Source organism: Sylvia atricapilla, chromosome 5, assembly GCF_009819655.1.
Source record: "Sylvia atricapilla isolate bSylAtr1 chromosome 5, bSylAtr1.pri, whole genome shotgun sequence".
NCBI lineage: Eukaryota > Metazoa > Chordata > Aves > Passeriformes > Sylviidae > Sylvia > Sylvia atricapilla.
The window spans coordinates 22,467,928-22,483,478 of record NC_089144.1 but is presented as its reverse complement, the minus strand read 5'-3'; the positions used below and the strand labels follow the sequence as shown (position 1 = coordinate 22,483,478).

The window sequence follows — 15,551 nt, the reverse complement described above, 5'->3', positions numbered from 1 at the left end:
CCATTCTTAAGGGTTGCTAAAAAATCTCTGTCTCCCTTGGCAGGCCAAATACATTCCCATATTTGGGATTTGATGAATCTGAACTTCTCAATGCCCACCAAAAATTCCAAGGAAAAGCTTTTTCCCGGTTTTCTCCAGCACTATCCAGAGGAAAGGATGTGCTGGAAGCAACTTCCAACTTTCTGGGCTTGATTTTCAGCCACTAAAAAAAGAGAATATCCTTAAAATCTGCACATTTTTATCCTAGTGGGAGCACAAATTAATTTTGTGCATTTTAAAGACAAAAAAATTGAGCCAAAGGGATATTCCCTGGTGAGCCAGTGGCAGGAAAACGAGGATTTTCTCCTTCTGGATGCTCAACCAGAAGCAGGAATAATAAGTCCATTGATTTTTCCACCACCAAATCTCTTTTTCCCAAGGGATTTTCCATCTCTTTTACCATCACAAGTCATCTTGTATCTCTTCTCTGCGTCTCCATCCAGCTTCTTCATGTTGTGCCAAATCTCTCTGGCCTCTTCCACATTGATCTAAAATGGGAGAACAGAAGGACTGGGATGAAAATCAGGGAATAAATATAAAATCGTGGAATGGTTTGAGCTGGAAAGGGCCTCAAAGCCCATCCAGTCCCACCCTAGCCATAGGTAGGGACATTTTCCTTTACCCCAGGTTGCTCCAACCTGGCCTTGAACACTTCCAGGGATCGACAGACAAACACAGCTTGTCTGAGAATTCCAGCCCAGGCAGGAATTCCTTCCCAAGATCCCATCCATCCCTGCCCTGCGGTAGTGGGAAGCCATTCCCAAAAAACCCCAGACACTTCTTTCACGTTCCAAGCAGCTCCTCAGATCCACAAGGATTTGGTGAGGAGATTGGCTGAAGTATTTTTTTAGGGAAAACAGGGATTATCCCTTTTTCCCCAAATATCATCTTCCTCACAGTCTTTGATTCCTCCTCCCAATCTTTTGATTCCAATCTTTGATTCCTCCTCCCAATCTTTGATTCTTCCTCCAAATCTTTTGATTTCTCCTCCCAGTCTTTGATTTCTCTTCCCAATCTTTGGTTCCTCCTCCCAACCTTTGATTCCTTCTCCCAATCTTTTGATTCTTCCTCCCAATCTCTGATTCCTTCTCCCAATCTTTTGATTCCTCCTCTCAATCTTTGATTCTTCCTCCCAATTCTATCTCCCAATTTTTTGTTCTTCTTCCCAGTCCCTGATTCTTCCTCCCAGTCTGGGATTCTTCCTCCCAGTCTGTGATTCTTCCTCCCAGTCTGTGATTCTTCCTCCCAGTCTGTGATTCCTTCTCCCAGTCTGTGATTCCTTCTCCCAGTCTTTTCATTCCTCCTCCCAATTGCTCTGGAATGTTGCTTTCAGCCTCTGCTTTCTTCCAAAGCTCAGGATTTACCCCAACCCCTTCTCTGGCTCAAGGATTCCCCAATACCAATCTTCCTTCCCAAATTTCAGCAAAACATGGGAAGGAACACGCGAAATAACATTTTGGGAATGGGGATGAACATCAATTATTTCCTAAAATCATGGAATGGGTTGGGTTGGAAGAGACCTCAAAGCCCATCCAGTGCCGCCCCATCCATCAGCAGGGACATCTCCCACTATCCCAGATTTCTCCAAACCCCATCCAACCTTGGAAAATTCCAGAGACTCCATCCCAAAAACTCACCTTTTTTTCCTCTTGGCTCATGGGCTGCATCTGCCCTCGAGTGTTTTTGAACAACAGGGGTGTGTGCTCCTCACAGATCTCCTCGTCTGAGGAGGAAAAAAAGTTTCCCAAGGTCTGGGACACTGTTTTCCCTCTTATAAACAGGGATGCGCCCTCCCTGTTCCGCAGGAGGAAGCTGATGGAATAAACTGACATCTTGGAGAAGTTCAGCTTGCCTTTGTCTTTGTAGCTGTGATAAAAAGACAAAGAAAATGTCAGAACAAAACAGAAATCCCTTTTTTAGTGAGCTATCCCTGAAAAAAGCTCGGATTTATACCCCAAATCATCCTAATAATGGAGTATCTTTAATTCTGCGCAGATTTCTCCTGGTGGAAGCACTAATTTGTTGATTTGATACGTTTTAGAGATGGAAAACTGAGCTCATCCCTGGAATACTGGAGTGTTTGCAGAGCCAGGGAACGGGATTTCCCTCTTTTTCCAGGTCATGGCTGACTTTCCTTCCTATTCTCAGCTTTAATGTGCCAGAAGGGGACAGAAATTTGATCACTAAAACAGCTCAGGGTAAGGAAATCGATCCTCTGCTCAGGAAAAGCAGCACTTGGAGTGGTAGTAGCATTCCAGTGGAAATGGGAAGTGAGAAAAACCTCATTTCCCGAGGATTCCCACCTCCCTGTGAGGATCTCCTTAGCTTTGAAGTGTTCCCATGGATGCTGAAATCCCTGCAGCATCCCACTTCATCCATTTGGAAACCAAAAATGACAAATTTTCCCACCCCAATTATTTGTGCTGCCTCAAATCTCAGAGGTTTGAGGCTTTCCTCGTCCTTTCCCTGCTTCCCCAAAGGAATTGGAATTCCCCACTCACTATCTCCCAATGCTTCCATAAGCCAAGGAGTGGAAGGTCTTGCAGATGACATTTCTTGGAAAAACCCTCCTCCCCTTCTCTACCATAGCTTTGTTAAAAGCCAGGTAAAGGAACTTCAGCTCCGGGAATTTCTCTGCGTACTTGACCAAGGTCGAGGTTTTCCCTGTGCCTGGAGAGGAGAGGAAAAAAAGGAATAAAATATCCATAGTCAGGAATTAATGATTCCATATATTTTTTTTTTACACCTCACTTTCCTGCTGTCCCAACTCAAATATTCCACTTCACTCCTGATTTCAGAGAATCAGGGAATTATTTAGGTTGGAAAAGTTCTTTAAGGTCAAGCCCAACCATCCCCAGCACTTCCAAGGCCATCCATGTCTTCAAGTGCCTCATCCACAGGGTTTTTAAATCCCTCCAGGAATGGGGACTCCATCCCTGCCTGGGCAGCTGTGCCAGGGCTGGATAAACCTTTGCATGGAGGAATTTTCCCAATATGCAACCTAAACCTCCTCTGGTACAGCTTTGTGAACTGTCCACTCCAGCCTGGATCCCCTTTTTCCATGGGCTCAGTCCTTCAGGAACTGCTCCAGCCTGGATCCCTTTTCTATGGGGTCATTCCTTCAGGAACTGCTCCAGCCTGGATCCCATTTCCATGGGGTCAGTCCCTCAGGATTAGGCTCTTCCAACCTGGATCCCTTTTCCGTAGGGTCAGTCCTTCAGGAATTTCTCCCTTTTTCCATGGGGTCATTCCTTCAGGATCTGCTCTTCCAGGGGTTCCAGGGAAACCTCTACTCCAGCACCTGGAGCATCTCCCCTTCCTCCTTTCCCAGCCTCCGGATCTGCAGGGCTATTCTGCATTTCCCCCACTCCTTTCTCCCCTGTTTTTATTCTGCCTTCATTTTTGGCATGTTTTCCCTTAAATTTGTTATCCCAGAGGCACAAATTGATCTCACAATCCCTCAGGCAGATGGATCAGGGAGGGAAGACGCAGATTGGGAATTGTCCAGTCATTTTCCCAACATTTTGGGCTCTTACCTGCAAGTGCCATAATTTTCACTGTTTGGCCAGGTTCAATTTTGTGATTCAAAATCCTCTGCTGTTCGTGGGTCAGTTTGACATCAGCCCAGCCACTAAAAACAGGGAAAAAATTCAAAATCAGCAGAATGGAAGGAATTTATAGGAGTGAACTATTCATTTTAAAGGAATTAATCCTTTGAAAATCCCTAAAAAAAAAAAATGAATCCTAAAAATCCCTCCCACATAAAAGAAATTAACAGGGAAACCAGGGATTGATTGATCCCATCCCATCTTGGGAGCAACTTGGTTATTGGGAAAATGAGAAGAGCATGGAATAAGAAAACACTGGAGATAAAAAATCTTGGGAAAGACTTTTTAGGAAATCTAGGAAAATATCACACACAAACAAAGGAAAATATTTTTAAGGGACTAAATTGTGCTTTAAAAATGAATTTGGCACCTTAAGCTCATTAAAACCAATTTTATCTTTGCCAGATCTCAGTGATGGATGAATTTATCCCATTCCCTTTCTCCAGGTGAGGATAAGGAATTAAATGACTCAATCCAGCAGCAGAAAAGGAACCAAGCTTGGATCTCCACAGGCCAGAGAGCTGGGAATGTTCCAGAGAGAGTTTCCAGAACATTCCAGGACCTGAAGGGGCTCCGGGAGAGCTGCAGAGGGACTGGGGACAAGGCCTGCAGGGACAGGACACAGGGAATGGCTTCCCACTGCCACAGGGCACGGCTGGATGGGATCTTGGGAACTGGGAATTCCTAGCTGGACACACCCTGGAATGTCCAAGCAAAGGCTGGACAAGGCTTGGAGTAACTCGGGACAGTGGGAGATGTCCCTGCCATGGCAGGGGTGGCACTGGATGATTCCAAACCATCTCACGGTTCCAAGACAGACTCAGCAGTGAATTTCAACCCAGCAACTCCAATTTTTACAGATTTAAATCCCAACCCTGATTTTCCTCTGAAATTTCATGGGAAGCTGTGAGGAGCAGGATCAGCTGTGGCACTGATCCATCTCCATCTTTTCCTGCTGTGAAATATTTGCTCTCCCAACCTATGGAATGCTCAGCATTTCCTCAGGGCACTGCTTGGATCACCTGGAACACAAATCCATTCTTATCTCTTCCAGAGGCTGCACAATTCCAGGGGCATTTTCCATCAGAGACAAACAGTAGAAAATATTGTAGTGAATCCTGAAAAAATAAAAGGATAAAACAGGAATTACCACTAAGAAATCATTCATAACAAATTCAACCTCTGCAGCCACTTAAACATCACCAATATATTGGATAATTAAAAAAAAAAAAAAAAAAAAAAAAAAAAAAAAAAAAAAAAGCCTCAAGCTCTGCAGGAAATGATGAATATTTTATAATTTTTTTCTTAATTAATACTGCCTTGACAGGTGACAGCAAAGGCACCCTGGGGACAATTGTGAGTGTGGCCTCTCCGTCAGCCCTGCCAGGACTGAATTCCAGGGTCTTCCATGCAAACTTGACCTGGGATCAGAGTCCAAGGGATCATTCTGCTCTCCTGAGCCACAATTAACAACAGAGCTGGAGCTGGGGGAGCTGAGAGGGAATTTTGGGGCTGCTCTGGGCTTTTAGAGTGAAGTAGTTTTTGCTTCAGAATGGTTTTAGGGAAGGTTTTTAACTCTGAGAAACTGTAATTTATTAAATAATTATGTAACCATTTAAAAGTTAATATTTAATATTTATTTTAATAGTTAATAGTTTACTAAATTTTAAATTGTTTAATAATTATTAAATAAATATTATCAATAATTAACCTGATAATAATTCTTGGTGATTTTTCACTGCAGAGGGAAGAGCAAAGAGCTTCTTTGGTTTTAACTGTGTTGACAAACAATTGATTTAGAATCAACCTGAATTCTCCAGAAGGGTTTTCCCACTGTTTCCCTCTCTTTTTTTCTCTATTTTTTCTCATTTTTTCCTCCCTTTTTTAGTTCTTTTTTTTTTCCTTTCTTTCAACCCTACAGGACAGATTTTGTGTACCTCATGATCTGGACCCTCAGACTCATTAATTACTGCAAACGCTAAATTTTATCAGGCAATTTTTCCAGCACACATTTCTTCCTTATTCCCAGGAGGAATTCCCACTTTTTCTGGTCTGGCTTGTCCAAAGAGCTGGGAAGGAATGGGCAGCTCCTGACCTGTTGGAGATGGGAATGCTCCTGTTCTTCATGGCAAAGAGCAGGGTGGCCATGCAGTGAAGCACCTCGGCGACCTCCAGCATGGCCAGCTGGGAGCGGGAGCTCTGCAAACATCCCAGGAGCTTCTGGATGTCGGCAACGCTGTCGGAGAACAGCACCATGAGGGCAAAGGTGGCCCACATCTTCTCAGGCTGGGGAAAGGACAAGGATGAAGGGGGTTTTATTTTCTTTTTCTGTTAGAGGTGGGATTAATTGCACCAGAGATGGGTTTTTGTTAATTCTTATCTCTGTTACAGTCTCACAAGCTGTGAGTTCTGGCTAACGAAGTGAAAAATGGCTCTGTCTCTATCTCTCTACGAGGCCTTTTAAGAACAAAGCCAAGCCTGGGCTCTGTTGCTTTTTATCTTCTTTTTCTCCCAGGGTCAGGATTAAATGCTTAATTCAGTATTTCTTGTTCAGACTCAGATGTTTGTTAATTCTTATCTACGTGAAGTCTCACAAGCTGTGAGTTCTACAGCACTTGCAGCTAACAAAGTAAAAAACGGCTCCTATCTGTCTCTCTACAAGGCCTTTTGACCACAAACTGTCCAATAAAGAAATGACACCTAAATTATTTTTACATTTAACCCAATAATCAACCATCCGTGGCCCAAAATGGGGATTTTTCTACCCAATTACAAAACACCTCCCAGAGCCATGGAGAAGAAGGTGAAAAAGAAGAATTTAACCTACGCCCTAAATCCTCCATGTTGCTTTATATCTATATTACTGTATTCCCAACCCTCAAACTCTGAGTTTCCCACCCTGTGCTATCACACACTTCTATCCAAACTCCACACCCACGATCCCAGTGCTGTTAGTTAATTCTGGGAGCCTTTTCCATGGCCTCAGGTCAGTGCAGGGTTTGCCTGGGGGTCAGTGCCTGTCAGCACAGAAATCCTAAAATTCTCAGTGCCCAGAGTCCTGACACAAGGAGAAGAGAGCACAAAGCTTAAAGCTTCCAGGAGAGTGGAAAAACCCACTTAGAGGTGGGAAAAATTCCATGGGGAATTTAATGCTAGTAATATATAGAGGAATTATACATGAGGAATTAAATTATACACATAATATTATATAAGATATATAATAAATACATATATAAACTACATACATAATGTATACGCATATACAATACATCTATTATACATATCACTAGATATAATCTATACTATATTGTTTATATTTTCATGTATGTATGCATAAATTATCCATATAATTAGGTTATACACATAAGAAAACCCCACTCGGAGACAGAAAAAATATGGAGGAATTAAATTATACATATATTTAAAATATTAAAATACATAATGTATATGGTAATCTAATATAATATATACATTATTTTATATATCGTACATACATGTATGTATAAATGATACATATAATTGAATTATACATATTATTATACATACAAATATATACACTATATACATTAAAATATGTATTATTTATATTATGTATTATAGATATGTATGAATAAATCATACATATAGTTAAGTTAGACATACAATTATAGAAAAGATGTAAAAATAAAATATATATTATATCATTTATATTACATACATGCATGCAGAAATTATACATATAATTAAGTTATACATATAAACTATACATGAGGAATTTTATCCTGGTAAATCCTGTATCACCCCGAATTTATCCCAAGTAACACCACAGAGGAAGGAGTTTGGGACACAGGAGTGACCTCATCCCAAACAAACAGAGTTTTGGGATGTGTTAGGGAGAGAGGAGCACATCCCATAATTGCATCCAGTCCTGCTTTATCCATCTGAATTTATGGGAATGGCAAGAAGGAAAAACCTGGATCTCCCCAAAAAGTCACTTTTTGTGGGATTTAGGGATCATTCCTGCAGCCAAAAAACTTCCAGTTGTTTGCCTGGATTCCAGATCAACCCAAATCCATAAAACCCAAAAATCCAGAGCTCCAGGATTTTCCCTTAAGCCCATTTGGTGACAGGAGACACCACAAACACACCCAGAGGCTTGGGGACACTGCAGGAATTTGTTTAAAAAAACAAACAAACAAACAAACAAACAAAAACAAACAAACAAAAACCCCAAAAACAAACAAACAAACAAAAACCAAAAACAAAAACAAAAACAAAAAAAACCGAAAAAAACAAAAAACCAACAAAAAACCAACAAAAAACAAAACAGAAATAAGAGTAAAACTCACTCCAGGCTTGATCATTAAATCTGGGAATTTGCTGAGGACACACACTTGAGCCTTTGGGAAGAGAGGATGACTTTCCAAAATCTGGAGAACCATGCTGGGATCCACCTTGGGTCCTGTGGGTGTGGTTGAGACCAACCTGTGCAGGAGGAACAAACAGGGATTTACTCTCCAAGGAAATTGTAGCTCCTCCAAATATCCTAGTGTGGCTGCAGAAGGTTTTCATTCATCCCTGGTCTGTTTTCCATGGAATTTGAGCAGCTGAAATGTGGATTTCCAGCCCATTCCTGTGCCAGGAGCCACTTAAGACAAGAATTCCCAGTTTTGTGATGCACAGGAGCTGGAATAAATTCCTGCATCCAACCTGGAAGTTCCTTCTGGCTGTCTGCAAGTCTCCTTTAGTGCAATTCCATGCCCAGGGGGGTGGAACTGGATGATTTTAAGGTTCCTCCCAGTCCAAACCGTTCCATGATTCCAGAGGCTGGATCCACCTTGCTCCAAACCCAATGCCACCCCCCAGAATTCCTCTCTGAATTACAGGGATCTGAGCAAAGCACTTGCAGTGATCAAGGATTTGTCTTGGGGTTGGGCTCGTGGGGGATAAATCAGTGCAGATGCAGGAAATTTTCCTTCCAGGAATGGGGAAGAGAGGAAACTTCATTGGAAATACAACCAAGGAATCCTGGTCTCTACAGCTCCTCAGCAGGCAGGGCAGGGCAGCAATCCCAGCCCCTTTTCCACCTTCCCAGATTCCATCCTCTACCTGCACATTCCCTGGAATGCTGGAAAAGTTCCCAGTTTGGGGCTTGGGAATGGAGCTGGGAAGGCTCTGGAGAAGCAGGAAAAGCTGAGGGAGCTGGGAAAGGGGCTGAGCCTGGAGAAAAGGGGGACCAGGGGGGACCTTGTGGCTCTGCACAAGTCCCTGCCAGGAGGGGACAGCCGGGAGGGATTTGGGATCTAATCCCAGGGAGCAGGGACAGGAGGAGAGGGAACGGCCTCAGGCTGAAATAAAAAGTAATAAAACATAAAATCATTCAGAACTGAACATGGCAAAGCTTAACTGTGCTTAACTTTATCAACACAATTTATATCAGATGAAAACAGAACTGCAAATTATTATCAGTTGAATTTGGCAAAAGTAAAATTTGAGTTTGTCCTTGAAAGTTTTGGCTACAGCAAAATTTCACCAATTCTGACTCCATTATTACCAAAAAGGCCACTGAAAATTTGGTGTGTAACAGCTGCACACAACACAGCAGCAGCAGGGATTTCCTACAGAGGTGATAAAGGTGTGACAAGTGTAATGTGATTTTATGTAACACAGCCTGGAGAATAACTCTCACTAACTGCAGATACTACTGGAAATACTCATTGGGGCCAGGGGAGGCTCCGGGTGGATTTTTGGGAAAATTCCTCCACGGAAAAGGTTGTAAAGCATTGGAATGAGTGGTGGAGTTCCCATCCCTGGAGGGATTTCAAATCCATGTGGATGTGGCACTTGGGGACATGGGCGGTCTTGGCAGTGCTGGGAGTAGTTGGATTCCATGTCCCTGAACAATTCCCTGATTCCATCATCTTGTGTCCAAACAGAGTAAAAAAAAAGAAAATCTTTTAACCTCTTTTTAGTGGCTTTTTTCCTATTAAAATCACTTCTCCTCCCCCATTTCCCTGCACATCTCCCACCTGTTCAGAAGACACACCCATCCTGCTCCCAGCAATTCCTAAAAGAAATCCCAAAGCAAGGAAAATCTGAGGATTTCCAGGTACAAACTGGACTCACCTGACCAGCCCCAGCACACATTCCTGCTGCTCCTTGGTTATAGAAAATTCCTGCAGGATCTGCTCAACCCTCTGCAGGGCTGAGTCCTCCCTCTTCAGGTAGCGGTGGTAGAGCTTTTTCCAAGGAATAAACTGCAGTGGGAAGCACATAGCAGCAGATTTCACCTCTTGGAATTCCAAAATGGGATTCCAGGGGGAAAGAGAGAAGCTGGGGATTGCCAGAGTCCTGGGGTTCAAAAAGGAGCTGGACAGGAAGAGGAGAGGGGGAGGGAAAAGAGGGAAAATGAGGGAAAAGGAGAGGGGGAAAGGAGAGGGGGAAAGGAGAGGGGGAAAGGAGAGGGGGAAAGGAGAAAAAGCGGCGAAAAGGAGAAAAAGCGGCGAAAAGGGAAAGTGGATGAAAAAAGGAGAGGGGGAAAAAAGGAGAGGGGGAAAAAAAGGAGAGGGGTGAAAAAAAGGAGAGGGGTGAAAAAAAGGAGAGGGGTGAAAAAAAGGAGAGGGGTGAAAAAAAGGAGAGGGGTGAAAAAAAGGAGAGGGGGGGAAAAAAAGGAGAGGGGGGAAAAAAAGGAGAGGGGGGAAAAAAAGGAGAGGGGGGAAAAAAAGGAGAGGGGGGAAAAAAGGAGAGGGGGGAAAAAAGGAGAGGGGGGAAAAAAGGAGAGGGGGGAAAAAAGGAGAGGGGGGAAAAAAGGAGAGGGGGGAAAAAAAGGAGAGGGGGGAAAAAGGAGAGGGGGGAAAAAAAGGAGAGGGGGGAAAAAAAGGAGAGGGGGGAAAAAAAAGGAGAGGGGGGGAAAAAAAGGAGAGGGGGGAAAAAAAAGGAGAGGGGGGAAAAAAAAGGAGAGGGGGGAAAAAAAGGAGAGGGGGGAAAAAAAGGAGAGGGGGGAAAAAAAGGAGAGGGGGAAAAAAAGGAGAGGGGTGAAAAAAAGGAGAGGGGTGAAAAAAAAGGAGAGGGGTGAAAAAAAGGAGAGGGGTGAAAAAAAGGAGAGGGGGGAAAAAAAGGAGAGGGGGGAAAAAAAGGAGAGGGGGGAAAAAAGGAGAGGGGGGAAAAAAGGGGAGGGGGGAAAAAGGGGAGGGGGGAAAAAAGGTGGGGGGGGAAAAAAGGAGAGGGGGGGAAAAAAGGAGAGGGGGGAAAAAAGGAGAGGGGGAAAAAAAGGAGAGGGGGGAAAAAAAGGAGAGGGGGGAAAAAAAGGAGAGGGGGGAAAAAAAGGAGAGGGGGGAAAAAAAGGAGAGGGGGGAAAAAAAGGAGAGGGGGGGAAAAAAAGGAGAGGGGGGAAAAAAAGGAGAGGGGGAAAAAAAGGAGAGGGGGGAAAAAAAGGAGAGGGGGGAAAAAAGGAGAGGGGGGAAAAAAGGAGAGGGGGGAAAAAAAGGAGAGGGGGGAAAAAAGGAGAGGGGGGAAAAAAAGGAGAGGGGGGAAAAAAAGGAGAGGGGGGGAAAAAAAGGAGAGGGGGGAAAAAAGGAGAGGGGGGAAAAAAAGGAGAGGGGGGAAAAAAAGAGAGGGGGGAAAAAAAGGAGAGGGGGGAAAAAAAGGAGAGGGGGGAAAAAAAGGAGATTGGGGGGGAAAAAAGGAGATGGGGGGGAAAAAAGGAGAGGGGGGAAAAAAAGGAGAGGGGGAAATGGGGAAGGAAAAAAAGGAGAGAGGGAAGCTACTCAAAGCCTATAAATAGGGCTGGGTTTTTGGGAATGGTGAGCAACTGGAGCAGTGCTGGCTGTTCCCAAGCCACTTTCTGTGGGATTTAGGGATTGTTCCTGCTGCCAAAACAACTTCCAGTTGTTTGCCTTGATTCCAGATCAACCCAAATCCATAAAAACAGAGCTCCAGAGTTTTCCACCAAATCCATGTGGTGACAAGAGGCACCACAAACCCACCCAGAGGCTTGGGGACACTGCAGGAATTCCCTGGATAATTCCTGTCAGGAAAATATGGCTGCAGGGAAAACAGTGGGAAGGAGAATTTTATGGAATCTTCCAGATTTTTTTTTTCCCTGGATAGGCAGGAATGCTGCTCCAAAACTGGATTTTAGATCTAGGGCAGCAACTTTTGGTCCAGAAGTCCAAAATAAAAAGGCAGGAGACCTAAAAATTCCTGGACTTGGGGGAAAAAGTCCTGGGATTTAAAGAAACAAAAAGAGGCAGGAAGAGCATGGATGATCCATGGGATAATCCCAGAGAATTCCTTACCAAGGGATCCTGGATTATCTCCCTCCAGCAGTGACACACCAGGCTCAGGTTCTGGTACAGATCCACCACTGGCAGGAAAGCAAAAATATTCCTGAGGATTTCAGCAGGAAGATCATCCATAGATCCCTGAGGAACTTCCCAGTTCCGAGTGCCCAGGAGGCCAAAGTGGGAATCAGGAAGAGGTTCCACTTCCAGCTCTGCGCTTTCCTGCTTGATCCTGCTCAGTTCTGGAATTTTCTCCTCAGGTTCTTCCCACAGATCCTGCTGGGGAACAGGAATTCCTGAGGCTGCAGCAGGAAACGGTCTTTTCCTGGAATGTCCCCTGGGACCTGGCACAAAGTGCTGGGAATGCAGGAAAGGTGAGGGATTGCTGCTGCTGCTGCTCCTGAAGGAATTCTGAGCTCCAGGAGAAAAGGGATCCAGTGGCTCTTCCTTGATCCCACAGCTCTGAGTGCTGCCCTTGGAGGAATTCTGAGATCCAGGGAAAAAGGGATCCATTGGCTCTTCCTTGATCCCACAGCTCTGAGTGCTGCTGCTGAAGGAATTCTGAGATCCAGGGGAAAAGGGATCCAATGGATTTTCCTTGATCCCACAGCTGTCCATGCCAGCAGTTCCCACCTGTGGTGGTTTTTGGACCCTGAAGAAATCCAGGATGTTCCTCTGCTGGGCTGGTGCTGCACCAAGGGGAAAAGTGGGAATGAATTCCAATTGAATAAAATCACAAACACACTCTCCCAGAGAGGGAATTGGTCAAGGAAACCCTTTTTCACAGAATCATGGAATGGGCTGGAAAGCATTTCAAAGCTCATCCAGTTCCAACCCTCCCACTGTCCCAGGCTGCTCCCAGCCCCAGTGTCCAGCCTGGCCTTGGAATTCCAGGGGCAGCCACAGCTGCTCTGGCAATTCCAGCCCAGCCAGGAATTCCCAATTCCCAAGATCCCATCCAGCCGTGCCCTGTGGCAGTGGGAAGCCATTCCCTGTGTCCTGTCCCTGCAGCCCTTGTCCCCAGCCCCTCTGCAGCTCTCCTGGAGCCCCTTTGGGCCCTGGAATGTGCTGGAAGCTCTCCCTGGAGCCTTCCCTTCTCCAAAGGAACATTCCCAGCTCTCCCAGAGCAGAAGGGCTCCAGAATTCCCCCCAGCACCTCTGGGATGTCTCCATGTCCTGTGGACGGGATGAAGGCCTCGGTTTGCTCCTCCTCTGCCTCGCCGCAGGCTCAGGGGCTGCCTCAGGGGCGATGAGCCCTCGGGGCTCTGGGCCAGAGCTTCACACTCAGGAGCTGTGAGGTGCCTCTTCTTGGACCTGTTCATCCCTGTGAGCACACAGAAAAATGAGAAATAAAAAGGAAAAAACCCAAAATCCAAGGGAGAGGGAATGATGACACTGAATCCATATGCACAAAACTGCATTTTCCCCCTCGGGAATTTTGAGAGGCCTCAGGGTTTCAGCAAGGAATTTTTCTGGAGCAGATTTAGTTTGGATGTTGGGGAGGAATTCCTGGCTGGGCTGGAATTCCCAGAGCAGCTGTGGCTGCTCCTGGATCCCTGGAATGTCCAAGGCTGGGCTGGATGAGGCTTGGATCACCCTGGGACGGTGGAAGGTGTCCCATGATAGGAGATCAAAATGGATAACCTTTAAATTCTCTTCCCACCCAAACCAGTCTGGAATTCTGGGATTCTATTTGCAAATGTAACAACAGGACAACAACAACAAAAAACCCCAGAATCCTGGCAGGTTTTCTAGCTTTTTCTCCAGCACCTCATGGAGGGAGCACCTCTGAAGCTATGGGAATGCAAAGTGACTCCAGGGATGCCCACAGAGCCTCAATTCTAAGGGAAAAATGACAATAATTTACCCCAGGAAGGTCAAATCAATATTCAAACACCCAAATGGAGCCTTTCCCAAACAGATCCAAGCTGGGATCATCCATCTGGGAGGAAATTTAACCCATCTGCAGTTAAGAAGCAGCACAAAATTCTCCTGGAAATTATTCTTATAAAATAATCAAACAGTAATTGAAATAGGCACAGACTCCTCTCTTCTGGGCAGGAAAAAAAACCCAACCCCACAGATTGCAACTTTTCCTCCCCAAAAAAGCTCAGGAAGAACCCCAAAACCAGCAGAAAAAGCTGTCACGGGATGAGCTCCCTCCTGCCAGCATCAGCAGTTTCACTTTTGCTTCCTTTAATTTATTTATTTCTCTTTAACAACGTTTGCAGCAGCCACAAAAAAGAAAAAAAAAAAAAACCAAACAAAAAAGAACACCCACCAAATTAAAAAAGAAGCTCCACTTTCCTTACAGGGCAGAATCCAAGGATCAGCCTGGCTATTCTTTGGGATAATGCTTGGATTGGATCATTTTAGGGTTTTTTTCCCAGCCTGAATGATTTTATGGATGTGCTACTTCCTCCTTCTCAGCTCAGCAGAGCAGAGTGAAAACCACTCAGCTCCCTGGGGAAGCTGTTTTCCAGCATCCCAATTTCCTCAAAATACGAAAATGAGGCAAATAAAAGGAAAAAAACCCCAAAACCCAACCAAACAACCTAAGACAGTCCCTTGGCACTGCTGAAGGAATGTCTGGATTTGATGATCTTAACAATCTTTTCCGATCTAAATCATTCCAGGATTCTACTTAAAACAGGAATTTCTCGCTCAGGCTTCATCTGCATTCCTATTTTTTCCTGTTTTCCCAAGATTTCCTGTTGTTGTCACCAGGGTCACGACCTGCGGCTTCCATCCCATGCAGAATGTCAGCCAGGAGACGACATTCCAGCTGGGAAAGTGACAGGATCAGAGGACGGGGGAACCTCCAGAGGGATGAGAAATATTTGGCAGAAAGTTGGAGCTGCTCCCCATTTTCCCTCAGAACAGGGGTTTTTCAGAATTTTCCCTTTCCCACAGGGATGCATCGACCTCGTCCTGAGGGTCCCCTCATTCCCAAAGCCCCCTCAGTGTCAATCCCTCAATTCCAAGAATTCCCTCATTCTCGAGGGCCCCCCAACGCCAAGGAATTATATTTTTAACCCCTTTTCAGCCAAGAGCCCCGCTGTTCACTCCCTGATCCAATTAACAAGAGTTCCCTCATTCTCAACCCCTCAATTCCAAGGATTCCCCCATTTCCAAGGGCCCCCTCACGCCAAAGGAGTCCCCATTCCCAACGTCCCCTCAACGACAAAGGTCCCCCGCAGTGCCAAAAGCCCCTTGAATATCACTCCCCCGCCATTGCCAAGTGTCCCCTCACTGCCAATCCCTCAGTTCCAAGGATTCCCTTATTCCCAAGGGCCTCCACATTCCCAAGGAAACCCCTTCCCCGTCCCCCTCGTTGAGCAGAAATGGTGGCGCCTTGCCCCCCGCAAACCTCACCCGCTCCGTACGCCCACAGCCACGCGCGGCCCGCCGGACCCGCCCCCTTCCCGCCGACCAATCAGAAACCGGCGCCGTCCCCGGCGTTGTCCAATGGGAAAACGCTTCCGGGTTGGGCGGGGTTTATTGTCCTCGTCCCTTGTGGTGACGTTACGCCATCGGCGTGTGACGTCACGAGCGCTCCGCGGCGCGCGGGTGGGTTGGAAAAATCGGGATATTTTTTCCTGCGGGAATGTCGCGGCCTGGGATGAGCTGGGGAGGGAATATC

The 15,551-nt window shown here is 45.5% G+C and overlaps 1 protein-coding gene across 1 annotated transcript in view; it reads right to left on the bottom strand.

Annotated features, from left to right (window-relative positions):
- Positions 1-13,236, bottom strand: part of FBH1 (F-box DNA helicase 1) — a 29,198-nt gene extending 15,962 nt beyond the window's left edge. The window contains exons 1-10 of the mRNA XM_066318887.1: positions 13,065-13,236; positions 11,924-12,597; positions 9,753-9,883; positions 7,976-8,111; positions 5,743-5,933; positions 4,670-4,765; positions 3,576-3,670; positions 2,541-2,709; positions 1,677-1,905; positions 440-527 (exon numbers count right to left, since the gene is read on the bottom strand). Of these exons, the coding sequence (XP_066174984.1) occupies positions 440-527; positions 1,677-1,905; positions 2,541-2,709; positions 3,576-3,670; positions 4,670-4,765; positions 5,743-5,933; positions 7,976-8,111; positions 9,753-9,883; positions 11,924-12,597; positions 13,065-13,230 (1,975 nt within the window). The 5' untranslated portion in view covers positions 13,231-13,236. The remainder of the gene's footprint in view (positions 1-439; positions 528-1,676; positions 1,906-2,540; positions 2,710-3,575; positions 3,671-4,669; positions 4,766-5,742; positions 5,934-7,975; positions 8,112-9,752; positions 9,884-11,923; positions 12,598-13,064) is intronic.
- Between the last annotated feature and the right edge of the window lie 2,315 nt (positions 13,237-15,551).